General features: G+C 39.9%; 1 protein-coding gene across 1 annotated transcript; it reads right to left on the bottom strand.

Moving 5' to 3' along the window:
• Positions 1-638: 638 nt before the first annotated feature.
• Positions 639-25809, bottom strand: LOC139715958 (integrator complex subunit 8-like). Its single transcript, XM_071627505.1, has 21 exons — positions 25619-25809; positions 23436-23598; positions 22943-23083; positions 22243-22314; positions 21289-21331; positions 20134-20424; positions 18775-18939; positions 17890-18120; positions 17182-17264; positions 15834-15988; positions 15271-15404; positions 13898-14008; positions 12581-12776; positions 11858-11970; positions 8057-8244; positions 6901-7056; positions 4715-4833; positions 4198-4426; positions 3030-3094; positions 1761-1804; positions 639-755 (listed from the first exon to the last, which is right to left on the bottom strand). The coding sequence occupies exons 1-21, from the start codon at positions 25758-25760 to the stop codon at positions 639-641; spliced, it is 2958 nt and encodes a 985-aa protein (XP_071483606.1). The 5' UTR covers positions 25761-25809.
• Between the last annotated feature and the right edge of the window lie 16 nt (positions 25810-25825).

Raw genomic sequence — 25825 nt, 5'->3', positions numbered from 1 at the left:
ACAGTAAGCCACTGGATAAGAACTTTTACAGAGCCGCCCCATCTGTTTCGGACACATTGCAGCTAAATACTGAATCCCCCCCCCCCTTTTTTTTTCCCCAAATTCTGGGAGGATGCTTTCAGAATATCCTCATCCATTACAACTGGCAACTACTTCCACACAACATGTCTACCTTGTACCAGAGGAGAAACACACAACAGAGATTGCTTGAAGCATTTTGCACTTGTATCTTGACAGTCTGGTAATACTGGGTATGAGACTCATCCAAATGCAGTACAACCTTCTCTTACAGCATATATCACAAATAAAGATAAAAAGGCTATCTTTCTCTCCAGATTTTCCTCAGCGATTAGCCATTAAAGAAGTTACCATTAATTGTCCTTCTATCGGCGAAATGTAGTATAGAGACACGACCCAGAAATGTGCCTCATGTCCAATCAGCCTTGAAGAAGACTTGGCCAAGCTTTCAGGATGTCCTTGGTATCTCCAGTGATAAACACATGATTCGTATGTATGGAAGCATGGCCCAATGAGGGTCAATTTACAGAATTGTGATTCTTCTGTTTGTTTGCTTGCTTTCTAACCCTGGCCACACGTACTGTTGAGTGTCCAGATTTCATTGAGAAAACTTTGGCAATTCATAAGTACTGCTTGGCCATGGCCTGCAGGAATTTCTGCTGCCGTTTGCGAGCTGCCGTCGCCAAGAGATTCTCAGAGTTGCAGGTGTTGAGCTCCGGTTGACTCAAGACTTGCATCTAAAGTGGCAAACAAAATATACAACTAAAGAATTGAAAATGAGATCTGAAAACAACACTTATTTTTATGTACTTTTGAATATGCTTTCAAAATCTGTAAGCATAACAAATAAGCTACATTTGCAGAACAGAAGGTGATAATAATGTACAATGTAAAAGCAATCGTAGATAAGCATGGTGAATAATGTCATTGTAAAAGTGAAAATGTTGACCACACACCTATTCCGCATAATACAAATGATGATAATCAAAGACTTCACAAACCTGTCAGGGCCTTTACTGACAATATTTTAACAGATTTATCACTTCCTTCACTCATATATTTGATTATTGAATCATCCAATGGGCAAATCCATGTGTTCAATTAGTTAGATGAGTCGTTGAATTAACTCACGTCATGTTGTTCAGTATGAGTTCTTGCAAGGTTTCTGTTCTTTTTTTACAAAATACAAATACATTCCTGGAAGACTATCTGAAACATTAGCATTATTCAATTAAAGGGTGTGTACAGTTCTGGTCGAGGTGAGGATTTAGCTTATAACGTTTTGCGAGATATTCAGAAAGCACTCTATGAGATGTCAAAGAGCATGCAATTCTAAGGGGTATCAAAAGTTTGTTTGATGAAAATAAGTTTTGAATTGGCTGAGATATCCAAAACATGGTGAAGCAAAGAGATCCTAATAAAAGGCGTGGCATGTCGCCTTTTATTATTATCACATTTTTGGATATCTCAGCCATTTGAAAACCAATTTTCATCAAATAAACAGTGAATCCTTCTTAAAATTACATGCTCTTTCATATTTCATAGGAGGTTTCTCATTATCTCACTTAGGAAAGTTCAAAACATGGATCCCCACCTCAACCAGTACTGTACAGTCCCTTTAAACTATGTTTCCCCCTAAATAATATTTGCAATAGATTCTTGATTCTAGACACATGAAGATGTTGATATTTCTTTAAGCAGTAAAGATAACACCAACAAACTGAAAAAAAAGAAGAACTCACTGCTGCCTGCTTTTTGTCAACTTCACTCCTCTTGTGGTGGGTGTCTGTTCAATGATGGTTCAGGAAATTAAGAAAGACAATTTGACTGTGCCATCCACCTAGATAAAAGTTAGAAGAATGTTTGGCAAGAGAACAGAGTCCATGATGTCACAGAGGAGAGGGGTGGTATAGAGAACTGTGGAGAAGGGGGAAGGTGGGGTGGGGGGAGTAGAGGAGAAGGGCTTACAGAAAATCTGTCAAAAGATCATCAACCTACGTTCAAAGTCAAGTAGCAACATCTTCGCTCTGGGAGTACGTCAAAACCGAAAGGCTCGAGATTATTCTATGATCCCTGACAGTGTTTATCATATGTAACCACATATACCCACTGAAAACAAGACAATTTCTTCCTCTGTTGGTGAGTAAAGATTGAAAAACAAAAGATAAAAACAACAAAAGATGTAAACTGTACAGTCTCTGAGCAGAAACAAAGAAACAGAAAAAGAGAACAAAGTTCTCCATTCTCTTCAACCGCCAAGCAAGGTCAGTTTGTCTGCCGGAGTTGGTGAGGAAGACAACACAGGAAGACACTTCTACTCCTTGCAGGTGCAAAGGTCACATGTACTCATCATAGTATATACCATCATATGAACAGCCACTGACTTTTAACCCGTTGAAGACCAGTCCCGAGTATACTCGGGCAGGTGTCTATGGGAATTGCATGTTATAGCAAAATCAGTTTGTCCTCAACGGGTTAAGTACGAGCATCGAGCACTATAGAAACTTATAAACACACCACCATAGCACTAATTCTTTAACATGACAAGTGCACCATGCTTTAGCTTCATCTTACAATCCATTTTCAGTGGTTGTTATGGATTTTATATCTCGTATTTGTTCAACGCACAACAAATGATGACTCGACACACCTCTTAACCTGAATGTTAGTTTTGTTTGGGGCTTTTTTCTTTGTTATTAGTATGTAGTAAGCAGCATTCCAACATATTTGACTTTTCAATATTTACGCTAGTGGGATAGGAGCATCCAATCTAGGTAAGTTTTACATCTTACTTTAAATTGCAATATTTCCCCTTTAAGAATTTGACCTCAATTTGACCTCTGCTGTTGTGGTGGTGCACGGTCAAACGTAGATGGTCACTGCACTTTGTTGAACAGATTGCTTTGACAGATGTGGAAGGCAAACAGTTGACTTCTCCCTGCTTTTGCCGGACAGCGATGCACCAGATTGCGTACACGTCACTCGTGCAAATCCACGCAAGAAAAGGATACAGATAAGAAACTCCAGAATGGCAAGGTCCCAGAAGCAGTCATAGAGAGCGTCGCTTCCATCGTAGCTGTTGGGAGTCAAGAGAGGACGGATGTAATGGATTCATCAAGATTTGCACACTTATCAACCAGAAATATCACTGAAGTTAATTAATACCTCAACCATATTATTGCAGTCATAGCTGTTGAACATCATACAAATAGTAAATGGTCAAATGCGCAGTGGCACAGGATTTCGCATGAGGTGAAAGATGAGGTGCACTAATCAATGAGGCAATGCCAAGTCGATTTTAGTGGAGTGGCCCATCTCTCACCGACTTAAAAATCTAGTTCAACTTCACCTGCAAAGACTGTCCAGTATTTGTTTTATACACCTCGGACATCAATTAATGTGGCCCCCACTGACTCTTGATATTGTACAGAAATGGCCACCATTCTTCATGAAATGCAAATGGTTTTACAATTGAATAGTGGTGTGGTCATTAGTGAAAACAAAGGGATGAAACTGTAGACAGTAAATGAGTGATTGAGTGCACACGGCAAAAGTATGTATATTGTGACTTTAGAGGAGTGCAATTGTGCAAAACTGGGAGTTGACCATAATCTTATCATGGGAGTAAACATGAATGGGAGACATCAGAGTGCAAGCACACAACCTTTCCCAGCATGAAATGTAGTACCATCTGAACATTCAGTTCTTTATTGCATCATCACCACTTTGACTCTTTGCTGAAAACGACCCCTAAAATCACATCAGTGTTTTCCCCATTATCTTCCATTGCTGCTATGCATCTCATCATTTTCATTGTGCACCACACTCTTGAAAGTTGTCTTCATCATTGATCCCCACTTGCTCCCTGCTCCTCCCCTGGTGACACGACATTTGCTCCTGCGACAATAGCTCCGGTCTTATTTTCTCTAAGGACTTAGGGTTAGGGTTAGGGTTGTGATAGGGTTTTAGGTTTAGTTTGATGTGAGAATTAGGATTAGGGTTAGGGTAATGTTTATGGGTTGAATCTACGTTTGGCTTAGCATGCAGATATATCATGGGAGTAATTGTCGTAGGAGCAAATGTCATGGAACCCCTCCCCTCCCCTCTTCCCCCTTCCTCCCTCCCCCCCCCCCCCCCCCCCCCCCTCTTCTAACCATCACCCTAACAAGAGACACTGACCATCTCTTCTCCTGCAGGGCCTGGAAGGCGGTCACGTAGTCGACCGGCTGCAGGAACTGGCACAGGATGGCCGCCTGGGTGTGGCACTGGAGCTGGGAGCAGCTCTTGATGCAGCGCCGGTAGACCTGCTCCGACCACACCCCCTTTGGGACCGGAGACTCAAAGAAGTTGGAGGAGACCATGGCAGCCTGGAGGTAGAACTTGAGGGCCGCACCGTACTGCTTTTTGGCTGATAGGAGTCCAAGCAGAATGGATGTGGTAGATGGGTGAATATATTCTTTTTGATTATCTTTTCCTAAAACATCACTTGTATTCTAATCAGTGATCATAAGAATGATGAAAAATACATGAAATATACTCAGACTACAAACTATTATCATAATTTTTATCAGTTTATATTTCATGGGCAAGAGTTTTTCCCATGCACATTTTCATAGTTGTTTTGAATACAGTCATTAAATCATCATTGTCCTCATCATCTCGTCATAATCATTTAAGGACTTAGAAATGAACTCACCATAACATGCATCAGCCTGAGTGCACAGCCAGGATGGGTTCTTAGGGTCAACGGCCAATGTGTGACCTATGACCTCCATGGTGGTAGCAGTCACAGCTGTGACGTCTATGGAACTCTTACTGTGAGAATGGAGATAATCCATGGTTCAACAATATAAGAATTACAAGGAACACTTTTGATCGTGAGATGCAGTTGGCCCATTGCATCCCACATCCTGGGTACTTACAAAGGTGTTTAGATCATCTGCATGCACATCTACAGCGCTTTAAACATGACCTGTCACTTCAGGGTCTTTCGCAGCAGAAAATCATGTTTTGGATGTGGCTCACTTGTCAACAGGGTGTGTTCGTTTGTTCTGGCATTGGTCCTTACCACAGAAATTCATAGAAAACATGAATATAAACCATAATTCCACTCTATAAAGTCTTTGTGCATGCATAAGACTCAGCACAGCAATAGTATACCTGTCAACCCTAAAACTCAGTAAACAGAAAATAACTGGGAGAAAATGATGCAAACCTATGAATTTTTACCCATCTCCCATACATCATAATCAGCAGGTGTTGACAAAACTAGGAACACCACATTGAATAGAACTTCTTCTTTTCTAAGAAATACACATAGAAATGTATCCATTTAACAGAAACACTTGGCAGATAAGCAACAGTGACCCAGGCAAAAACAAAACATAACAAAAAACTAGAAATGTCGCTACGGCGACTGGTATGCCTCCGCCATAATGCATGGTTCTCCTAATAGGTCTATAGTACAATGTCTTGACAATGTGTGATGACAGTTTCACACAATTGGCAAAATATTAAAATGACAGGTTTGCCACAAATGTGCTGAATGTTCACTTTCCTAGAACTAGGTTCAATTGGATGAATGATTAAAACGTCAGAGTGCAGGTATTTGGGGAACTGATGATTTTTACTTGACTTTTGATCCTTTCATAAGTTTATGCATTGAATAATTTTCAAGGTATTGAAAAAAAGTATAATTTCAGTATCAAATGGTAAAACAGTATTATCTAAACCTGGCCTTTGACCTTTGACCTCACAGTTCCAAAGAGAATCACTGTTAGGTAGAACATGCATAAATATGTAAGTTTCATGATGATACCTTGAGATACTTGCGAGATATGGAGGAAAAAGTGCAATTTAGCACTTTCACTTTACCTTTGACCTTTGACCTTTGACCTTTTGGCAAGAAACTTCCAACAGAATATATATTGGGTAATACATGCATACATCAAGTTTTAAAAAATCCTTCAGGCATTGCATAAATATAAGGAAAGTAGTGATATTTTGAGGAGTTGACCTTGACCTTTGACCCCCTGACCTTTGACCCATGACCCCCAACTTCCCTAGATAATCACTGCTCATCGGTACATGCATATATACTAAGTTCCATGAAGATACCTTGAACCATTTGCAAGATATGGAGAAAAAACATGAAATTTCAACCTTTTTTTTCACAAATAACCTGTGACCTTTGACCTTTGACCCCGTGACCCTAAAATCCAAACAAAGTATTATCCCCCCAGGATATACCCTCATACCAAGTTTGATGTAAAACCACCAAACGGTTCTTGAGATATCGACAAAAACAAAATGGGACGGACGTACATACGTACGTACGTACAGACGGACGGACGACCCGAAAACATCATGCCTCCGGCCACTTCGTTGGCGGAGGCATAATTACAAATGAATAAAACAAAACCACAACCAAACCAAGATGTCCTTCAATGCTGCACTCATAATTTAATGTGCAGTATCAACTTTAGTAGTGTTTAATTCTTTTTGCATAAAATGGCACAACAGTGCAGCTGAATATCATTCAAAACTCACTTGGTGTTCCCCAACACTCCTTTGGTGTTACCCAAAACTCACTCGGTGTTATCCTACACTCACTTGGTGTTCCCAAAACCCACTTGGTGTTACCTAACACTCACTTGATGTTATTTGACACTCACTTGGTGTTACCCAATGCTCAATTGGTGTTACCTAACACACACTTGGAGCTACCCAAAACTTACTTGGTGTTACCAAAATTCACTTGGTATTACCCAACACTCACTTGGTGTTACCTAACACTCACTTGATGTTATCCAAAACTCACTGGGTGTTACCCAAAACTCACTTGGTGTTAATTAAACTCACTTGGTGTTACTCAAAACTCACTTGGTGATGGTGTTGGGCCAGAGGGCGGGATACTCGTGGGTGATGCTGTTGGGCATGTCGTCCTTCAGGATGTTGTACAGCTTGACGAGGCAAGACAAGAGCAGGCTGAGACATTTGGGATTATACAGCGCCTTCACAAAGTTGACAAACTCGACCCTGAAAAGTAATGGCAAAAGAGAACATTACAAAAAGTCTACTTAGGCATGCACATTGCTGGAAGAGTTGGTTAGATATTCCACACATTTAGTGCAAAGGTATCAGTGATGAGACCCATTATATAACAGTGATTATAATTATAATAAACACATTTATATGGAAATTTCGTGACTAGAAAGTAAAAATTCAGGTCCCAAAATTATCATCTATATATCTTTATATCCTTTCTATTTTTTTTTCCAGCTATAACAAAATTTTGAAGTAACGAAAGAAAACTGCCAGTCCCATGGACGTTGGAATCGGCTGTATCAAGCAATGAAGCTGCAGTGGCTGTGGGTATATAGCCCCCTCGCAAGGCTCATAAGCTCACCGCCGAGAGGAATTTCAATATAACTTATTTGCAAAAGTCATCTCTTGACGAGGCACCAAGGTAGTTACTGTTGGATACTGCAAATACTTTAAAAATTCACAGAATGAACCCTGAATGCAGGTAGAAGCTGAAAAGGTAGCATCTTTATCACGCAGTTTCATAAAATCTAGCTAAATGCTGCACATTATTTTCTTGGGTCTATTTATCATAGGCCCACAGATCTAATACTCTCATGAAAGTCATCGGTTGTCGAAAGTCAAAAGTTGTCGGGCACAAAAAAAGAAAAAGTAAAGACAGGTAATGAAGCTTTCATTGCCATGGTGGCATGCTCCTAGAATTTTTTTTTAAAAAATCTATAGAAGAGAATCACCAAGATGTATCATGCCAAACAAACTAAATCCATAATGCCTGAATACTTCACTAGACTGATGGTCAAATACCACTTGCAAAAACTGATGATTTTCAGCAAACTCTGGCTACTCAAACAGAAACTTTATAAGATTGCAATTTTCACTCATATTGACAGATTTTCATCAACAGTCCACTGTTTTACGCATATCATCATACTCATCTCATTGACAATATCATGGATTTGTTCTCTATGCATGGACATCATTTGCACATATCTACCTCGTCATGATTGCGAGGTTAGCTTCCCGTGTGACCGTGTTGGCCGCTGCTCCTGTCACCGAGCGTTTGGTCTGGTTAGTTGTGCTGAAGATGAGAGTGACAGCATTCCACAGCTCTTTGGCCACCGTCCGGCACTTGTTGGTATCAGCTGGGTCATCTCGCATACAGAAGGCCACTAGACTGCCAATCTGTGTATGCAAGAGGCAAAATACTACGCATTAGTACACTCATGATGAAAATGGTGTTAATGATGATGATGATGATGATAGTGGCGGTAATAGAACAGGGATCTCGCCAGCGTATATCACCCTTGTCGGTGCCGACAAGCGTGCGGTTTGAAGAAACAATTGCCGACAATGGTAAAACTTGCCGACAAGGGTAACACCACGCGTGAACTTGCCGACAAGGGTGACTTGCTTGACGAGCTAAGTTCGGACCAATTTCTCGCCTTTTTTAGTCTTTATTATCTGGCTAGAAAGAAGCTAGATGTTGAAAGGAGCAGCAGTTTACAAATACCAGCGCAAAAAAGTTATCCACGCAATCACGGCACCGATCACAACAACGCGGCTCAACAGAGCGACGTGCTAGCTGATACACACCACATCACACACTTGCTCACTCACATGCGCTCTGATTTGGGATCCACGCACACATCCACAAAGGAGGTTCACATCCCTAGTTAATTGCACCAGCCGGCCAGACAGCCGCCTGCATGTACAACGGTACAGTGTATTGTGAGAGGGAAAGAGAGGACGGAAAGAGAGGGTCGGAGGCCGAAGGAGGCTGAGGAAGGCTGACACGTGCTCGCTTGTTGTCACGCTTGTTGTCGGGTTACGCAAAAACAAATGATATGAAATGTCCGCCAATGATATATTCTGAAGGTTCATTAATCCAAATATGATTTTAAAAAATGTCCGTTCATTTCACAACGAAATCAGTTTTGTTATTTCGAACGTTTATGTCAGTGAAATTCCAGAACAAAACGACGGCCCCATAACGGTTACTGTTTTCTTTTACTCTGAAGGTACGTTACTGCGAAAGAATAACGATAAAATACTTAAGATTCTTTATTCTGAACGATCGTTAATCGGAAAACGATAAAGAAGAAATGAAAACGGTTACAGTTTTCTTACCCCGAGGGTTCGTTACTCCGAAAGAATAATGGCAAAATAATACTCTACATTCTTAATTTTGAATGATCGTTAATAGAAAAATGATAAAGGAGAAAATATTCGTTTATATCCAAACGAAATCAATTTTGTTATTTCGAATGTTCTGCCAGTATAATTTCGGAATACAACGGCCCCAAAACGGTGTTTTCGTATACTGAAAGTTTGTTATTCCGAAACAGTAACGATGATAGATGATAGATTCCTTTCTGAAGGTTCGTTGATCGGAAAATAATAAAGAAAAAATGCTTGTTAATCTTCGAACGAAATCAGTTTTATTTTGAACATTCATCTGTAGCACCGACCTTTGGTGTTGTTGTTGTTTTCGATTACAAACCTTTGAAGTACTCAGTAATGAATCGTTTCATTTTATGATTAAACAAACCTTCGGAATAATGACCATCATTACATTTTTGTATGATATCTCTTTGATGTCACGGCCAAACTACCGCAGTATACCCAGAAAGGAAAGTGCAACGATGTCCCGAAACTAAGTTCTCGATCGCTTCTCACGCATCTGCATGCAGTAAGCCTACCACGTGGTCGAGCAGACGGCGAGAAAGCAACACGGCGCGCGTTGTTGCGATGCAGAGACGGCTAATTATTGCAACGGTGAAACAGGAAAGGCCTAAAAGAAATCGGAACCTTCACCATCGGCACCTACTTCTCTTTCATTTATTATTTAGGAACTGCCGCTAACAAAAGGTATGGAGTTTCTGCATTGTTTCTGTGAGAATATGCCCCTCACAACGTTCATTACATCTCCGTGAAAATGTCGCATTTAGTGGCATTTTAGCGGCGATTTATCTGTGTTGTATTGAGCATTAGCGAAGGCTTCCGCGCTTCGCGCCGGAGGGGGAACCCCCCTCCCGTACCCACCCCCAGAACAGCGGCGCATAAATGCCGACAAGCGTGAAGAAATTCCAATTTTAAAGATGTTACTATGCGCTTTACATAACATGTACAATACAGGTAAAAAATCAAGGTCAAAGGTCAAAGAAGTCAAAGGTCAATATTCTGTGTAGAAGTTTTGAAGCCCTAACCTTAGTGCCATCACATAAAGCAAACGGAATCGAAATCCGTCGTTAGAAATGGCGAAGGAGTAGCATTTTGTAGCCAATGTACAATAAAATGTAGGTCAAAAATCAAGGTCAAAGGTCAAAGAAGTCACAGGTCAAAATTCTGTGTAGAAGCTTTTGAAGCCCTCACCTAGTGCCATCACATAAAGCAAACGGAATCGAAATCGGGTTAGGAATGGCAAAGGAGCAGCATTTTGTAGCAAAATGTACAATACAGGTAAAAAATCAAGGTCAAAGGTCAAAGAAGTCAAAGGTCAAAATTCTGTGTACAAGTTTTTAAGCCCTCACCTAGTGCCATCACATAAAGCAAACGGAATCGAAAATCGGGTTAGAAATGGCGAAGGAGTAGCATTTTGTAGCCAATGTACAATAAAATGTAGGTCAAAAATCGAGGTCAAAGGTCAAAGAAGTCACAGGTCAAAATTCTGTGTAGAAGTTTTGAAGCCCTCACCTAGTGCCATCACATAAAGCAAACAGAATCCAAATCGGTGGGTTAGGAAAGGCAAAGCAGTAGCATTTTGTAGCAAAATGTACAATACAGGTAAAAAATCAAGGTCAAAGGTCAAAATTCTGTGCATAAGTTTTGAAGCCCTCACCTAGTGCCATCACATAAAGCAAATGGAATCGAAATCGGGTAAGAAATGGCGAAGGATTAGCATTTTGTAGCCAATGTACAATATAGGTCAGAAATCAAGGTCAAAGGTCAAAGAGGTCAAAGAAGTCAAAGGTCAAAGTTCTGTGTAGAAGTTTTGAAGCCCTCACCTAGTGCCATCACATAAAGGAAACGGAATCGAAATCGGGTTAGAAATGGCAAAGGAGTAGCATTTTGTAGCAAAACGTACAATACAGGTCAAAAATCAAGGTCAAAGATCCAAGAAGTCAAAGGTCGAAATTCTGTGTACAAGTTTTTGAAGCCCTCACCCAGAGTGCCATCATAAAGCAAACGGAATCAAAATCGGGTGAGAAATGGCGAAGGAGTAGCATTTTGTAGCAAAATGTACAATATAGGTCAAAAATCAAGGTCAAGGGTCAAAGAAGTCAAAGGTCAAAATTCTGTGTAGAAGTTTTGAAGCCCTCACCTAGTGCCATCACATAAAGTAAACGGAATCGAAATCGGGTTAGAAATGGCGAGAGGAGTAGCATTTTGTAGCAAAATGTACAATATAGGTCAAAGGTCAAGGTCAAAGGTCACAACTGAAATTCAGTGTAGAAGTTTCAAAGCTCCCATGTAGTGTTATCATATAAAGCAAACAGAATAAAAATTGGCTCATAAATGACAGAGAAGTAGCAAACTGAACATTTTGATCACACACGGACGGACACACGGACACACACACGTACGGAGACTCGTTTCATAGTCCCCTGCTTGAACTCGTTCGGACGGGGGGCAAAAATAGTTTTCAAAGATTTTTTAAACTAGCTTGTGTCTGTCTCTGTCCTAAGTCTCTCTGGCAAGCTATTCCAAAAAAGTTAATAATGATAATGATAATAAAAAAACAAACACAAAAAAACAAACAAACAAAACAAAAACAATGTGAAATACATAGACTTACTCTCCAGAAGGGCATGGGAAGCTCCCCATTGAAGAAGCACAGCCAGCACTGACTGTTGAGAAGGAACAAGATGCACTGCTCAAGGACCGGCTCCCTCGTCGGGATATCACGATCTGTGGGATGTATTGGGGGGGGGGGGGGGGGGGGGGGGGGGACAGAAAGAGATACAGAGAAAGACAAAACAGCATGACATTGAGACAGGCAGCCATAGAGAGCCAGACAGACAGAGATGTGTGTGTGTATAACCACACCTGGATTGAAAATCTAATGCTCCTATTTGTCCTACAACAGACCTGAAATATTCCTAGGCCTAAATATGCAAATTGCATACTGGATAAGCTTTATTTTTGCGAGGGTTAAATTTTCGCAAATATCACAAATCACAATTGGATCGCAAATTTAACAACAGCACAAAAATGTTGCCACGCGCTAGGTTAATAGAGCATTTATGATATCGTAGGTGGCAATTCATGAAAATAACATCTCCCCAAAATGTCTGTGACCTCATTCGCAGAAAATGTCTTTTCGTGAAAATAACAGCTTATACAGTAACAGTAACAAGTTCTGGACACAGGTATAAGGCATTATACACATAAGATGCTATAGTGCAGAAATGCATGATACAAAATGCAAAGGAAATAAAAGTCGGAGCATGGCATCTACCTCAGCATCAGCAATACAAACCATGTTTGGCTCCCAAGAAAGATGAAAGATTCTACTCACCACTCCTGTTGCCGAGGAGGCAGACCTGCACCTTCTGCGTGAGGTCCGAGCCAGCGTGCATGGCTCCCTTCTGCTCAGCCAACCTGAGGAGCTGGACGTACAGGAGCTCGTTCCTCAGTCCAGTGTAGAGACGGAAGGACGTCTCCCGGGTGGCTTTGCAGGCTGCTTCCAGGTGGTCTCGGGCCGCATCGTAATTCTAATGAAATATAAACAAATAAATTTCTGGATAAGATAACAGGTCTTGCTTTCACATGCCTTGATTAAATCAGACCCTTCCGCAAACCTGCATCGAAGACATACGTCCACTTTAACTATTGCCAGAACAGGCAAAAAAGCTGTTGTGGCCAGTGAATCTCAACTTGGGTGTTAGTATTATATCAAGTCCAACTTTAGATGTGTATCAGGGTTTTTCTTTCTCTCTCTCTTTCTGTATGCTTCACACAAATGTGATGCTAAATATCTTGCCTCACATTATTACAATACTGCAAGAAGATATCTTAAGGCAAAAAGTAATAACCTTGACATCTTCTAATCTTTTGTCTTGTCTTCGAACTTTGACTGACCTGCAGAGCGCACTGGACACTTCAAAAACTTTATATTTGTCGGTTGCTGGATTAGAACAAAGTAAGAGAAGAAAACCAAATCAAATAGAACAAAGCACATTGTACCGAGGAGAAAGTACCTACATTGCAAAATCAAATCATGATAAACATCAGAAATTAGGCAAACACACCCTCTGCTGTAGTCTACATCAAATACAAAGATACAATGTTCTACAGCTTCCATCTTAAACAGGGCTCATACTCTTTCTCCTGAATTGAATACCATGACTTTCAATGACCTTTCTACACAGAATTCCATGAACTTTCCATGACTTGGTAATATATATTTTTTTTTTTTGAAAAATTTTTGAAGAACTTTTTGAAGAAATTTTACTGAAAAATTGATCCCAAATCAAAGCAAAGCAACAGGAATACATACACATCTCACGCACACATAAAAAAACCCCCAACAGATAAACTTCTAAAATTTTGCAATTCCATGACCTTCTATGACCTTTTCATGAAAATATAAGTTTTTCATGACCTTCAAGGCCTGGAAAAAGACTAAGCTGAATTCCATGACTTTCCAGGTTTTCCATGACCCGTATGAACCCTGTTCAAGCCTGTAGAAGATGAGTCCCGAGAACACTTGGGCAGGTGTCTATGGAAAATGTGTGTTATAGCAAAATCAGTCTGTCCTTAATGGGTTAGGGACTCGAACTTCAAAAATACAGCAGTGTCTTCTGTTTTCTGTCTGTGTAGTAGAATTCTTTACCTTTTTCTCTATGCAGTGATGAGCTTTGACCAGAAGGATGAAGAGGTAATCCTGCATCAGACGGTTGCCCATCCCCTCTATGATGAAGCCATAGGTTCGGTCAACTTGCCACTGGTTCGAAGTTTGATCAGAGAGAATCATTATGCAAATTAGAGGAGAATTTTGATAGTCTAATTATAAATAACAACACTGCATCCCAAAACAAAAAATTGTTTCTGGGTAAAACTGTGGAACTAAAAGCATCAGCTCAGCAGCTTGCACAGAATATGTGAATTTTCATGGTTATTATAATTTGATGACAATGTTAAGGGTGATGATTATTATTACTATTTTCATTGCTGCCATTTTTTTTTTTTTTTCATTATCCCAGCTATCTTTGCCATCATTATTCTTCATCATTCTTCTTTTTTTTTACAAGAACAGAGAACAAGCTTTTTCTTATTCAAATTAATGAATTCTTGCATCAAGTTGTTTTCTTGCAACTGATTGACATACTGGCCTAAACTGAAGTATATTTGTTGATGTAGGACAGTTTCATCATAACTCATCATTACTCCTGTTATCATTATTGTAAAACGAGGAATGTTCGCATGCATTTAAGTTTTGCGAATTTCGCGAGTGCCAAGATTCGCGAAATTAAAATGCACGCGAAATTTCTTGTTTACTCTATACGCATTGAACGCCAGTGGCAATTCACGAAAATTTCATGCCACAAAAAAGGCAGTCCGCTCCAATTTGAGAAAATTTCATGCCGCAAATATATCATGTTTTACAGTACCTTGCTGCAGACAGCCAACTAGCAGCCACTGGAGGCTATCCTGTGGAGTGACTTGAGCACTGCCTCCAGCTTTATGGGATTATCAAAATCATAATCATCCTCATCATCATTATCACTATCATCATCACCATCATCATCACCATCATAGAGACTCCAACTCCAAGCACCTTCTGATCTGGAGATTCTCCCGCCCGAAACCCCAAGCAAACGGGAGACTCCAAGTTGATGTGTGCGAAGCACGAAGTTCCTAGGGTTCTAGATGTTCTCTGGTGCTATCTAAGGCTTATTTTTTTAACATACGATAGCAATAAGTAAGAAATCCTTTCCACTAGGAGACACAGAGCCAGGGCGGGAGAAATCAAATCTCCAGCGGGAGAACGGGAGATTTTGCAAAAATGGGTTTTCGGCGGGAGATCTCCCGTCGAAAACGGGAGAGTTGGAGTCTCTGCCATCATTGTCATCATCACCATCATTGTCATCACCACCATGATTATCATCATCATTATCATCATCACCATCATCGTCATCATCATCGTCGTCATCATCATCATCATCATCATCACCATCATCAACATCATTCTTTCAAAGTCATTACCTTGCTGCAGACTGATAAGAAGCGGCGATTGGGTGCTATCCTGTGGAGTGATTTAAGCACTGCTTCCAGCTCCACGGGATCCTCTGTCAGTAGGAGCTGTAGCTCAAGCTGACCCATCTGGAGCGGGAGGTTGTCTGCAGAGTGATAAATGGTGACAAAGTCTTCGTAAGAAATGATTAATGAGGCAACAGTAGTGAACACCTGTAACAAGTGACACCAGTTTTAGAGTGCCTTCGTAGATTGTGCAGCTTAACACCAATGGAACTGAAAACCACTGATGAAGTAAACTTTGCAAGAAATTGGATCTGCAACTGATTTTTTAATGGCAGATTTGGTATGGTTCTCATAATCACTGCTCCTGTTTACGGATTTTCCGATGAAGGGAAAATTTCCCCTCTACACTGTCCACTGATCATGCTCCGAACGCTGCAGAGAAGTTACAGCAAGAAATAGACTGACTGAACACAAAGACAGAGTAAGATTAAAGCAACCTAAGTTGGAGAGACAAACTGGCTGAAGAAAAATGTTCAGTCGGTCAGCAAAGGGGTGTTCCCTATGCCCACCTGTCTGACTGGCCAGGGCTGTGTCCATCCTGGTCATCTGGTGGTCATCTGTCCTCTGGCTAGCACGCATGGCCTCCATGTCCGCAGCAGAGAAGAGCTCCGCGGGACAGCAGTCCATGAGCTGTCGACCCAGGTCTGGCTGACTACACAGCATCCTGCTCCAAGTAAAGTAAAACGAGTCCTGCAACATTCATTCTCCTTTCATTTTCTCACACACTTGAAGATTATATTCATTATAATTTTTGTTTTCTGTAGTCGTTGTTTAGGGGGGTCTGTATGTGTGTTTGAGAGTACATTTATTCATGTAGAAAATTTTGCCCTTTTGATAGTGGCGAGATGTGCAAAGTTGATACCAGCTTCAAAACTTACTGATGTACAAAGTCACCTGAGATGTTCAACAAAGCAATCCATACCAACCTCACCTGTTTTCCATAGTGTCTGTAGGTTACACTACTTTGCAAAGTCTGAACTCTTATAAAACTATTTGAGGGAAGTAAAGTGGGCATCTTTTAATGTGCATGCCTGTGAGTCTCTCCCATATTGGACCTTTCATGTGAGAAAATATGCCGCAGTTTTGGAAGCGGGAACTCACGACAACACAAAGCCCTGTGCATAAGTGGGTCTCACTGGGCCATAAACTCAACTGGTCTTGATTTTTTTTCTTTCCAATTTAGCATTTATTTCCAGCCATCCAACTAAACTTGAACTAAATACAAAGCATACCATACATGATTATTGTTAAAACAACCTTATTGACTTGATTACATGCTGAGAGCCAAAAACGTGATATACAAAGAGATGTTTACATGTTTGGCCTTCAGCTACATCTCTATGGGTGCGTTTATCAACTCTTTTTCTCGGCAGAAACAGGTTTTTCAAACGGCTTTCAGGGAATTTTTACGAGCTGATAAAAGCAAAGCTGTTTTGAAAGCCTTTTCGGAAAGCCTTTTCGAAAGCCGCAAATTTGTGCTTTCCGAAACAGGTTTCCAGAAACCTGTTTCTAGAAGCCTTTTGAAGCGAGATAAACGCAAAGCTGTTTTGAAACAGCTTTGTACTGCAGTTACGAACCATGCACGCCTTATATGACCTCTTCTCCTCGGGTCAAATTGCGCAATGCAGCGGTGCAGCGACAGGCCAGTTATCGTGTTCACGAAGAGTTGATAAACGCAACTATTTTGGAAGCCGTTTCAAAAGGGCTTTGGAAACGGCTTTCGAACAGGCTTTGGAAACGGCTTTTCAAAGCCGTTTAAACAGGGGAAAGTTGATAAACACAGCCAATGACCAATGTTTTCACAGCTTTTAGAAAAGACTAACTTTCATGCTACCAATGGGGCAAACATCCTTTCACCTGAGTAACGACTTGATGTTACGCTTCTGATCTTCTTTCTCTGTCGACAGTATCTTTTCAATGCACTGTGAGAAGTAGGGAGAGATAAATGAAGCGCATTTGAGTTTGTACACAAACATTTTATCAAATCAGGTTTTTGGTTGGCAATGTAGGCACTACAACCCCTTCCCCCTCATAGGCATAGTGACAATGTTTAAAGGAGACAACCTAAATTGAATGCACGAGATATGTCATCGTGTTGATTTCACATCAAAAAAGGAAATGTAGCAAAGATTTATGTCAAGGTCAATGGGAGACCTAAATACCTCATCTCAGTGGTGTAAGTGCTTGTGACTATCATGAAATGACAAGGATTTGTTTCATCATTTCATAAAACAAATAATGCACATTATTTTGTTTAGCATTAGACTAATTACCGGCACTCACATCTTTGAAACAGTTCAAACATCCTTGGCTATCAACTCAGGCATGTTAGACTGTTCCAAAGGCACTTTGTGCACATAAGTCTTACCAATTCTCCCACTAATGTGTATCACTTGTATAATATCGCTGTGCCATGAAAACATGTGAAGCCTCAAAATTCTATAACTTTCTGATTTCATGTCCCATTATGATGAAACTCTTTGGCACATTTTCCTTCTGTTCATCACAGCTAATTTGAACATAGAGTGGAATCATTCTTTTGAGGGAGTCACATCCAGATCCTACCTGAGCAAAGAACTGAAATGTGGAGGCTGAGCCGTGTATCAGAGCCGCCTGTAGCTGATGGATGCTGGGCCGGCCCTCTGACGCCCACCGGACCAGGTTGCACAGGGACACCTGAAGCTTGGTCTGGGCGTCGGCCACTGCAGACAGGGCCAGCTTGTCCCCAAGGCACTCCCTGTACCACAAGGACAGCTCCTGCTGGGCATTGTCCTCCAGAAGGATAGGAACAACACCCTTGTGAAGGGAAAAAGGTCACATCTTGATGAATTCAAACACATCTCTCGTTCTGTAAAGGGTGCATATTCCCCTCCTTAGAGATAGGAACAACCGGACACCCTTATGAACGGAAAGGGGTTTATATATCCTGATGAATTCAAACACATCTCTTATATTGTAGAAGTTATATACTTCCCTACTTAGTAATGGGAACAACACCCTTGTGAGGGGAAAAAGGCAATATCTTGATAAATTCAAACATATCTGTTATTGTAAAGGGTACAAACTTCCCTCCTTAAAAAAATCAGTGCAACTTTTGAAGCTCTGAAACATGTTACTACATTTCCTTCCACTACTTAATACTCAAGAAATGAAGTTAAATTTTCCTTGAGAAATGTAAATTTGTCACATCTGGATATTCATGTCATGTCTATATCCAATATTTGCTTTTTCAGACAAATTCTTTGTCATGCATTTGTAGGTTTTACTTTTTCCATAAAACTTACAGCTGGCCCATCAAATTTGTTTTTATGATGCAAAATAATAATCACACAAATACTAGACGTTATTACAAGAGTAAGCTCTGGCTCTTTCTCTTTAAATCATATTTGCATTACCATACTTCACTCAGGGCTCACACACTGGCAGTGAAAGACTTTGGTGGTGCTCTACCTTGAAGTTCTGGCTAGCGCATGCCTCCTCCAACTGTGACAGCAGTGTCCGCTGCTCACCCTCTGTGTCTACCTTGCCCACAGTCCGGCCAATGATGGCGCTACAGGCTGCCAAGTAGCCTTGTAGCTTGGGCACATCGGGAGTGCAGTAGAACGAACTGCCAACCTGGAGCATAATGATAAAACACTCTTGTTGCTGTGCTGGGAACGATCTAATTACTGGTTTCATGCAAGAGTAACTATCACTGCTTTGAAGTCGGTATTTTCTTGTCTATCCCTTCTTTTTTATTTTTGTTTTATTCTGAAACAAAAGGCATTTCTATTTTCCAGTCTTGGTGGACTGTTGGTTCAAATGATTAAAATCATTAAGTCTATTAAAATTTGAATTTTGCCAGGCTTGCAAAAACCGTAGACCAAACTTCAATCAAATGGTGCAATTAATCAAAATTTCCATGAAAGGTTACAATATCGTATAATACCTTTTCAAACAAAGTTCAATGACCTTTGACCTTTAAACCTAACCAGGCTGGGCTTTTTGGCCTGTTTTGGCACATACATTAGTTGTCATGTAATCTACCAAAGTATTAAAAAAAAATTGAATTTTTTCGTCTTTTATCTTTTATATTAATTAATATGCATGAAATCATAAATTTTGCACTAATTCAGACAATAAAGCTAATGGCATCCTAACTTTTGGTGACATTATTCCTTGTAGCATTCCTAACAATGTACTTGAAAAAAAAATCTGGTATCAAAGTTAATTTCTTATGAATTCTATTGTTTTATGAATTTCTAATGTTTTTCTGTATTTTTCAACCTTTTGTTTTTTTCATTTTTTTCCACAAAATTTATTACAGAACCTACTTCAAGCATAATTATGCTAAAATCAATTGATTTCAGCCATTGAAAGTGAAAATGATCATATCTTTTTGAATTAGGTGAGAAAACTCTATTTGCATAGACTTTGAAAGTAAAAAGTAAGCAAGCGGCGCGGTCAAAAAATTTTGCGTGGCAGAATTGTTGCAGAAAATGGCCCTTTTAGAGTTAAGGATGTACATCTTGAATGTTAACCTATTTTATGAAAATAAACACCTAAGCCACTTTGAGTTGAAGTCTGAAACATTTTGATTGACTATGACAGCTACAAGACTTTGGCTCTGCTCCCACCTCCAGCATCACTGACATCACTGTTGAAACCATCAGACTTCCATTATTATCTTATTATCTTATCATTATGACATCTACAAAACTATTCATTGACCTGTCACATTCACATGGATTATCTCCACAAGAAAATCAAATTACAGGTCAAAATTTGATTTTATATTCTCGTATAACACATCCATGTCTTCACACTCACAATTGGAAGCAGGTCCTGCACACGCTGGAACATCTCCGCTGCTTTGCCATACTGCTGCTGGTGGAAGTAGTAGCATCCGAGGTCAAAGTTCAACTGCCACAGGAACTCCTCTTTGCGGACCTTGCTGCTTCCATTGGGTGCAGGCCCCAAGTCATTGGTCACTGGGGTCTTTGGGTCGGGGGGAACGGCATCAGCATCGACGAATGTGTCGATGGTGGGAAAGTGGATGTCTCGGCTCAGAGGCAGACAGCGCTCCAGGAAGTTGAGGGAGTCCGGGAGGGTGTCCTTGACCTGGATGATAGGGTGACAGATGCAATGGCAGGGATGAAGATAACAAATCTATGAGGCCCTGGTATTCCCTTGTCTCCATCACCCTCAACCCTTTAGCAACTGAAGATTCTGTACATAATGGCCTATGGTTGCCTGGAAGGTACAGCAATATTGCTCTCATTTCGACAGCTTTCTAAGTGACGTAAAATAGCTCACTTCATGTTTATTTTTGTCTACTAGTATTATAAGTTATGTTTATTTGAATGCCTTTAAAGACTTTACCAAGAGCATGGTATACCATAGAAGTAATTCTGACATACTTTGTTGAGCTTTGGCCTCTTTCAAATTACACAATTATATATTCTACATGAAAACAAAAACAAATGGAAAACACATAAAACTTAACCCATCCTCCCCCCCCCCCCAAAAAAAAAAAAAAAAAAAAATTGATGGGTGGTTTTGGGCGTTTTAGGGATCAATAAGATGGGCGGTTTTGCGCACTTCAATAACTGATGGGTTGTAACGTCTTCTGTTTATATCAACAACATTCAAACAAGATTTGACAACTGGTAACTAGGAGACAGAGAAATAACTAAGGTGTCAGCCTTTGTGTAGCATGTTTTGGAAGGTAAATATCAACTACAAAAATGTATACACTGAGTATCCATCCATGCTTTACACAATCTAATGACATTGGATGTGTAGAACTTCTAGGAAGGGCTAGCACTTTTTTAGTCGAGCAACTGACAACTTCTTGGAGTCTCATGCAATATTTTCATTATCCACAGGGAAAAAGTTTTATGAATCTAGCAATCCCTTTAATTTGCACTACTCTCACCAAATCACACGACAAATAAACAAGATTTATTATTACAGATCACTCACTGTCTTCATCACCATGTCATTGACACCAGCCACATTGAAGGCCCTGTGATGGAAATCACACAGCCAAACATACATGGATAAACAACTAACAAACTGAATGAATGGGAATTGAACGAACCAATACAAATACAAATGAAATGATTTATTAATTATTGAATTAATACCAGTTGATGAAATAATGCACAAAACAAAAATACAAATACATACTGTAAAAGTGGAAATTTTCGCAGTGTTAATATTTTCGCGCACTTCGCGCAACCAGAAACTAGCGCGACATGCGAATATTTTTGCTTGCCATATGTTGCAGTAGTTGATGTCTTGATTCTGCGGATTTAAAAACACGCGAAACTCTTAACTGGCCGAGTGCAAAAAATTAGTTGCGCAAAAATATCCACTTTTACAGTACATGAAAAAACAGCATTCTGAAAACATTGATAAGAGTATTTTATACATGTTCACAAGAGCAAAGAACAGTTCTTTTGAGAAAACAGCTGAAGATTTCAGTAGCAAAGAAAGCAAAGCAACTTTAACTTGTTGGCAATTTAAGGGATATCAAGCTAGCTTGTAACATACCAGGTAAGTGCATCAAACAATGCACATCATATAAGCGACGGGTGCACTTGCCTTGCTCATTCAAATATCCATAGTCATATGTCAATCATAATATGTATTATACGAACAAAACATTGGTTCTGTCTAAGGAAGCTCAAAGGCATAAAAAAGTCAAACTTTTGATATAGTGAAAATTTTTTGGCTTTGTTTTCATGAAAACAAAATCTGGAAACAAACTTGCCAAGAAAAAAAATAATAAGTGGTGATTCTTATTGCAAAAAAAATCAAATAGCTTTCACATTTCCACCGCAATAGTGACTGATTAGTCTCTGCATATGACACACTTCTCAAGAAATCAGCAAAGCGGTGATGGAATACAAAGACTGTTTTCCGTAGTCTTACCCTGGAATGGCACCAACTGAAGTTTTGATGAGCTTTGAGGGTACAGCTCTCTCTACAAAGGTCCGCACACTCCTGGCATATCATAAACAATAAACACATAGTTTGTTGGTGTCAAAACTGCTATGTTTGCACAATTACGTGTGAGACAGATTCTATGACAAAGGTGACACAAGTTATAATCATTATGTTACATTCTGAAAGCTTGCAAATGAGCCTATACGCTGTGCACACTACTTCATGACATTATTCTAGATCTATAGCAGTTCAATCCATGGGTCTCTTTGATTTTAAAGATCGTTGTAGATTGTGAACAACATCACTATTCCAGTAAAATGCACAAAAAAAAGAAAAAAAAATATATATATGTATACATATATATATATTTGCAGCAGAAAGTATCAAGAAATATATGTTGTTTCACTCTTTGTTGGATGGAAATGACAGATAATTGAATCGATTAAAATTAATAAACAAAAACCACAGTAGATTTAGCTTCCACAAACTTATACATGCCAAATGTACAATAATGTAATTCATGGTGAATTTTTGTTATAGATATTTCATATCTATATTTCTATCTTTCTACAGTAACACATATCCTATCTAAATTCTAAATGTACACAAAACTTTATTGTTATGAGCCTGAAAAGAGAAAGCACAGAAAAATGCACAAGAAACAAAACAAAACCCCAAACCTTACCATCTGTTGTAGATAGTCAGGGCAACAAGAACAGAGTCATCGAGGCTGCAGACATCAGTCGTTGGTTGAATATTTAGCTCAGGGGGAGACACCCACTCTACAAAATCCTTCAGGACTTTGTGGACCATGTACAATGGCAAACTGCACAGAGAGCAATGAGAAGAAATGTGCAGCATAGAAAAATAGAGAATGAAGACATAAAGTAGAAGACTATTGCAAAATGGGAGAAACAATTGGCCATAGACCCATGAGAATTTGAGAGGTGAGCTCATAATTGGCACACAAGAGGAGAATGGTTTATTCCTGTTGACAGAGTAAGGTTGTTTCTGAAAGCAATTCATAACAAAATTAGCTATTCATAAATAATTTTCCAGGTTGCAGTTTTCTTCAAATTAGCAATACTCCCTTAGTTCTCTTAATATTTATTATCATCCTTACTATTATCAATTCCCTGTATACAAATTTAGCTGCTAAGAGAGTGCTTCAGTCTCACTTGTGCTGCAGATAGGAGAAATCCCAGTTGAGGTGAGCCGCAACTTTGAGGGCAAGAACCTTCAGGGAACGAATCTTGCGCATCTGGCTCGGGGAATCCTCATTATTGGCTTCCTTGATGGACTGGTCCACAAACTGTTCCAGGAGGAGAGTGGCCGATGGTTCTAGTATATCATGATCAAACAGTGAAGACCTGGTTGTAATACTAACAGATTTTTTTTTTCATTCCAATTCTAGTCATTTGCAAGAAAACTGACATTTGTATTTTACACTTTGTCTTTGCATCCATCAGGCATCAAACACAATGTTCTGGTGTACAAATGTATGTATAAAGTATAGACTCATGGAGTAAGAATAAGCATATAACAATGCATGCTAAACATGGTATAATCAAATGTCAACAAAGAGAAAAAAAAAACAGCCTTGATCATCTGAAAAAAAAAAAAAAGTTTAGGTCTCCACTGCAGTCATGGCAGTAGGCCTAGGCCCTAGGCCCCTACATGACCTTCAAATCAAGTAGTACAGACACACCTGTACAACACGATATTTAACCTGTTAATGATATCTTATGAAATTCCAATTTGGATTGCGAAGTGATACAGAGTTGAATGCCATAGAAAATACAACTACTGTACAAAGTTGTTTATTTGTTTTTTTTAGATTTTTAAACATTTGTCATATGATTAGGGTTGATCTGGCGCTGGCTTGGACTTAGACAGAATGATTCGTCTGTCCGGAGGAATCTTTTTTTTTTCTTCTTTTCTTTTCTTTTTTGACATTATCACTCTCCTCCGTAAAATAAGGAGGGGATCCATGAAGCTAGCAAGACGCAGTCTCTGCGGAACATTTCCCTGATGACCAGGGGCCGTATTCTGAGGGCTTATTAAGTATCTGATTAGCACTCAATTAGCAAATCGGTATTCTGAGAGCATGATTAAGTAGGGGGTATATTAACTACCATATGATAGCAACAAGCGTTTTGGCGGGAAAGACTTACGCGCTTGCGCGTATCAATGCGCGTGAACCTCTGAGAGGACTTGATCACAGAGTTAATTACGAATCGGTATTCTGAGGGTGTAATTAAGTATGAAAGTTAATGGAAAACTTAATGATACCAAAGAGTGTCATTAACTTCTCCGACATCACGCATTACAGCGTGTTTTCTCTGCAACAACGATGCTTACCGTCTTCGGTAACCGAGGAGCGGTTGACTCTTGTTATCATGGTATCCGTAGAATTCAGAGAAACAAGAAATACCGGTATAGCCGATATTCGAGGAATTTTGTCATTTTATGTGAGCAAAGAGGTTGAGATCTTCGCGCGCGTAGGTGAGGGGTTGTCATCAAATACCAGAGTGTGCGCACGGAGCTCTTGGATTGTAATCACAGGAAGCGTGGGCAGAGCTGCCAAGTCTCACGCATTCTGCGTGAGACTAAAGCATTTAGGGCCTGTCTCACGATCTCACGCAGGGCACCCATTTTTCTCACACATCGGGTGAAGTCTGCAATTTGTGCCAAAAATAAGGAGTATAGCTCAAAGGATTCAAGTGATAGTTGCAATTGAAGGTATATTTCCCTTTCGTCTTTCAAAATTAGTAAAAAAATAGTCACTTAAGTATGCACCAGATCGCATCATTAAGAGCTAATAATTCAAAAAAGCTCCCTACCATGGGAGGGGTGACACCCTCCTCGTTCGCGCGCGCATGCGCACGAGCGCTGAAACACCGAGGCATGAAAATCTCACTCATAAAAGTTTTTTTAACTTGGCATCTCTGCGTGGGGAGCGCGCATTGAGGGCATATTTGCACCTGTAATCATCATTTTGGCTTCTAACAACGCGTCTGATTGGATGGAATAACAGTCATATGAGAGGAGCCTAAGATAATTATAGTGGACTTAATCATACCTTAATTAAAAATTTATGTCCTCAGAATACCGATTCTGCCCATGATTAAGGGGCTATTAACTTCTCGACTTAATTACAAAGTTAATCACATACTTAATTACGACCTCAGAATACCACCCCATCGGCCCCAGATATTTACAGACCGATCTTTCGGTCAAGATTGTTTAAAATTAAATGTTTGGACTAAATTTATGGTGATGTCTCAAAAATTGAGCGCAGAATGGCTACATTTTCAAAATTCATCACGGGCTTCATTATCCAAAAGGTGTTACCACAAACCTGGGTTTTCAGTGCGAAGATGATCTTCCAAAAGACCTGGCTTTAGCAGAAATTCAAACCAGAGGAGTGGTGTCGGCGGTACTGTCGGCGACCCGCTTCTGTTTTGCACACATGGGACCGGGGAATCCCTGTCGCTGTTCATGTTGACCGTTTCAAGCTAACGTTATGCTTTTTGTCTGGTCTCACTGTGAGCTGTGGTTCACTGGA

Source organism: Diadema antillarum, unplaced genomic scaffold (genome assembly GCF_040938485.1).
Source record: "Diadema antillarum isolate AM-2024a unplaced genomic scaffold, OU_Dant_1.0 scf00000058, whole genome shotgun sequence".
Lineage (NCBI taxonomy): Eukaryota > Metazoa > Echinodermata > Echinoidea > Diadematoida > Diadematidae > Diadema > Diadema antillarum.
This window is presented reverse-complemented; position numbering and strand designations above follow the sequence as displayed.

Bases quoted from the DNA above. Each gene is read 5' to 3' on its own strand.
- LOC139715958 (XM_071627505.1), bottom strand. From the start codon at position 25,760: ATGAACAGCGACAGGGATTCCCCGGTCCCATGTGTGCAAAACAGAAGC. The intron at 18,121-18,774 runs GTAGAGCACCAC...TCCCTTCACAAG, and splicing joins GCGCTAGCCAGAACTTCAAG to GGTGTTGTTCCTATCCTTCT. The intron at 14,009-15,270 runs GTAATGACTTTG...ACTTCGAACCAG, and splicing joins TCTTATCAGTCTGCAGCAAG to TGGCAAGTTGACCGAACCTA.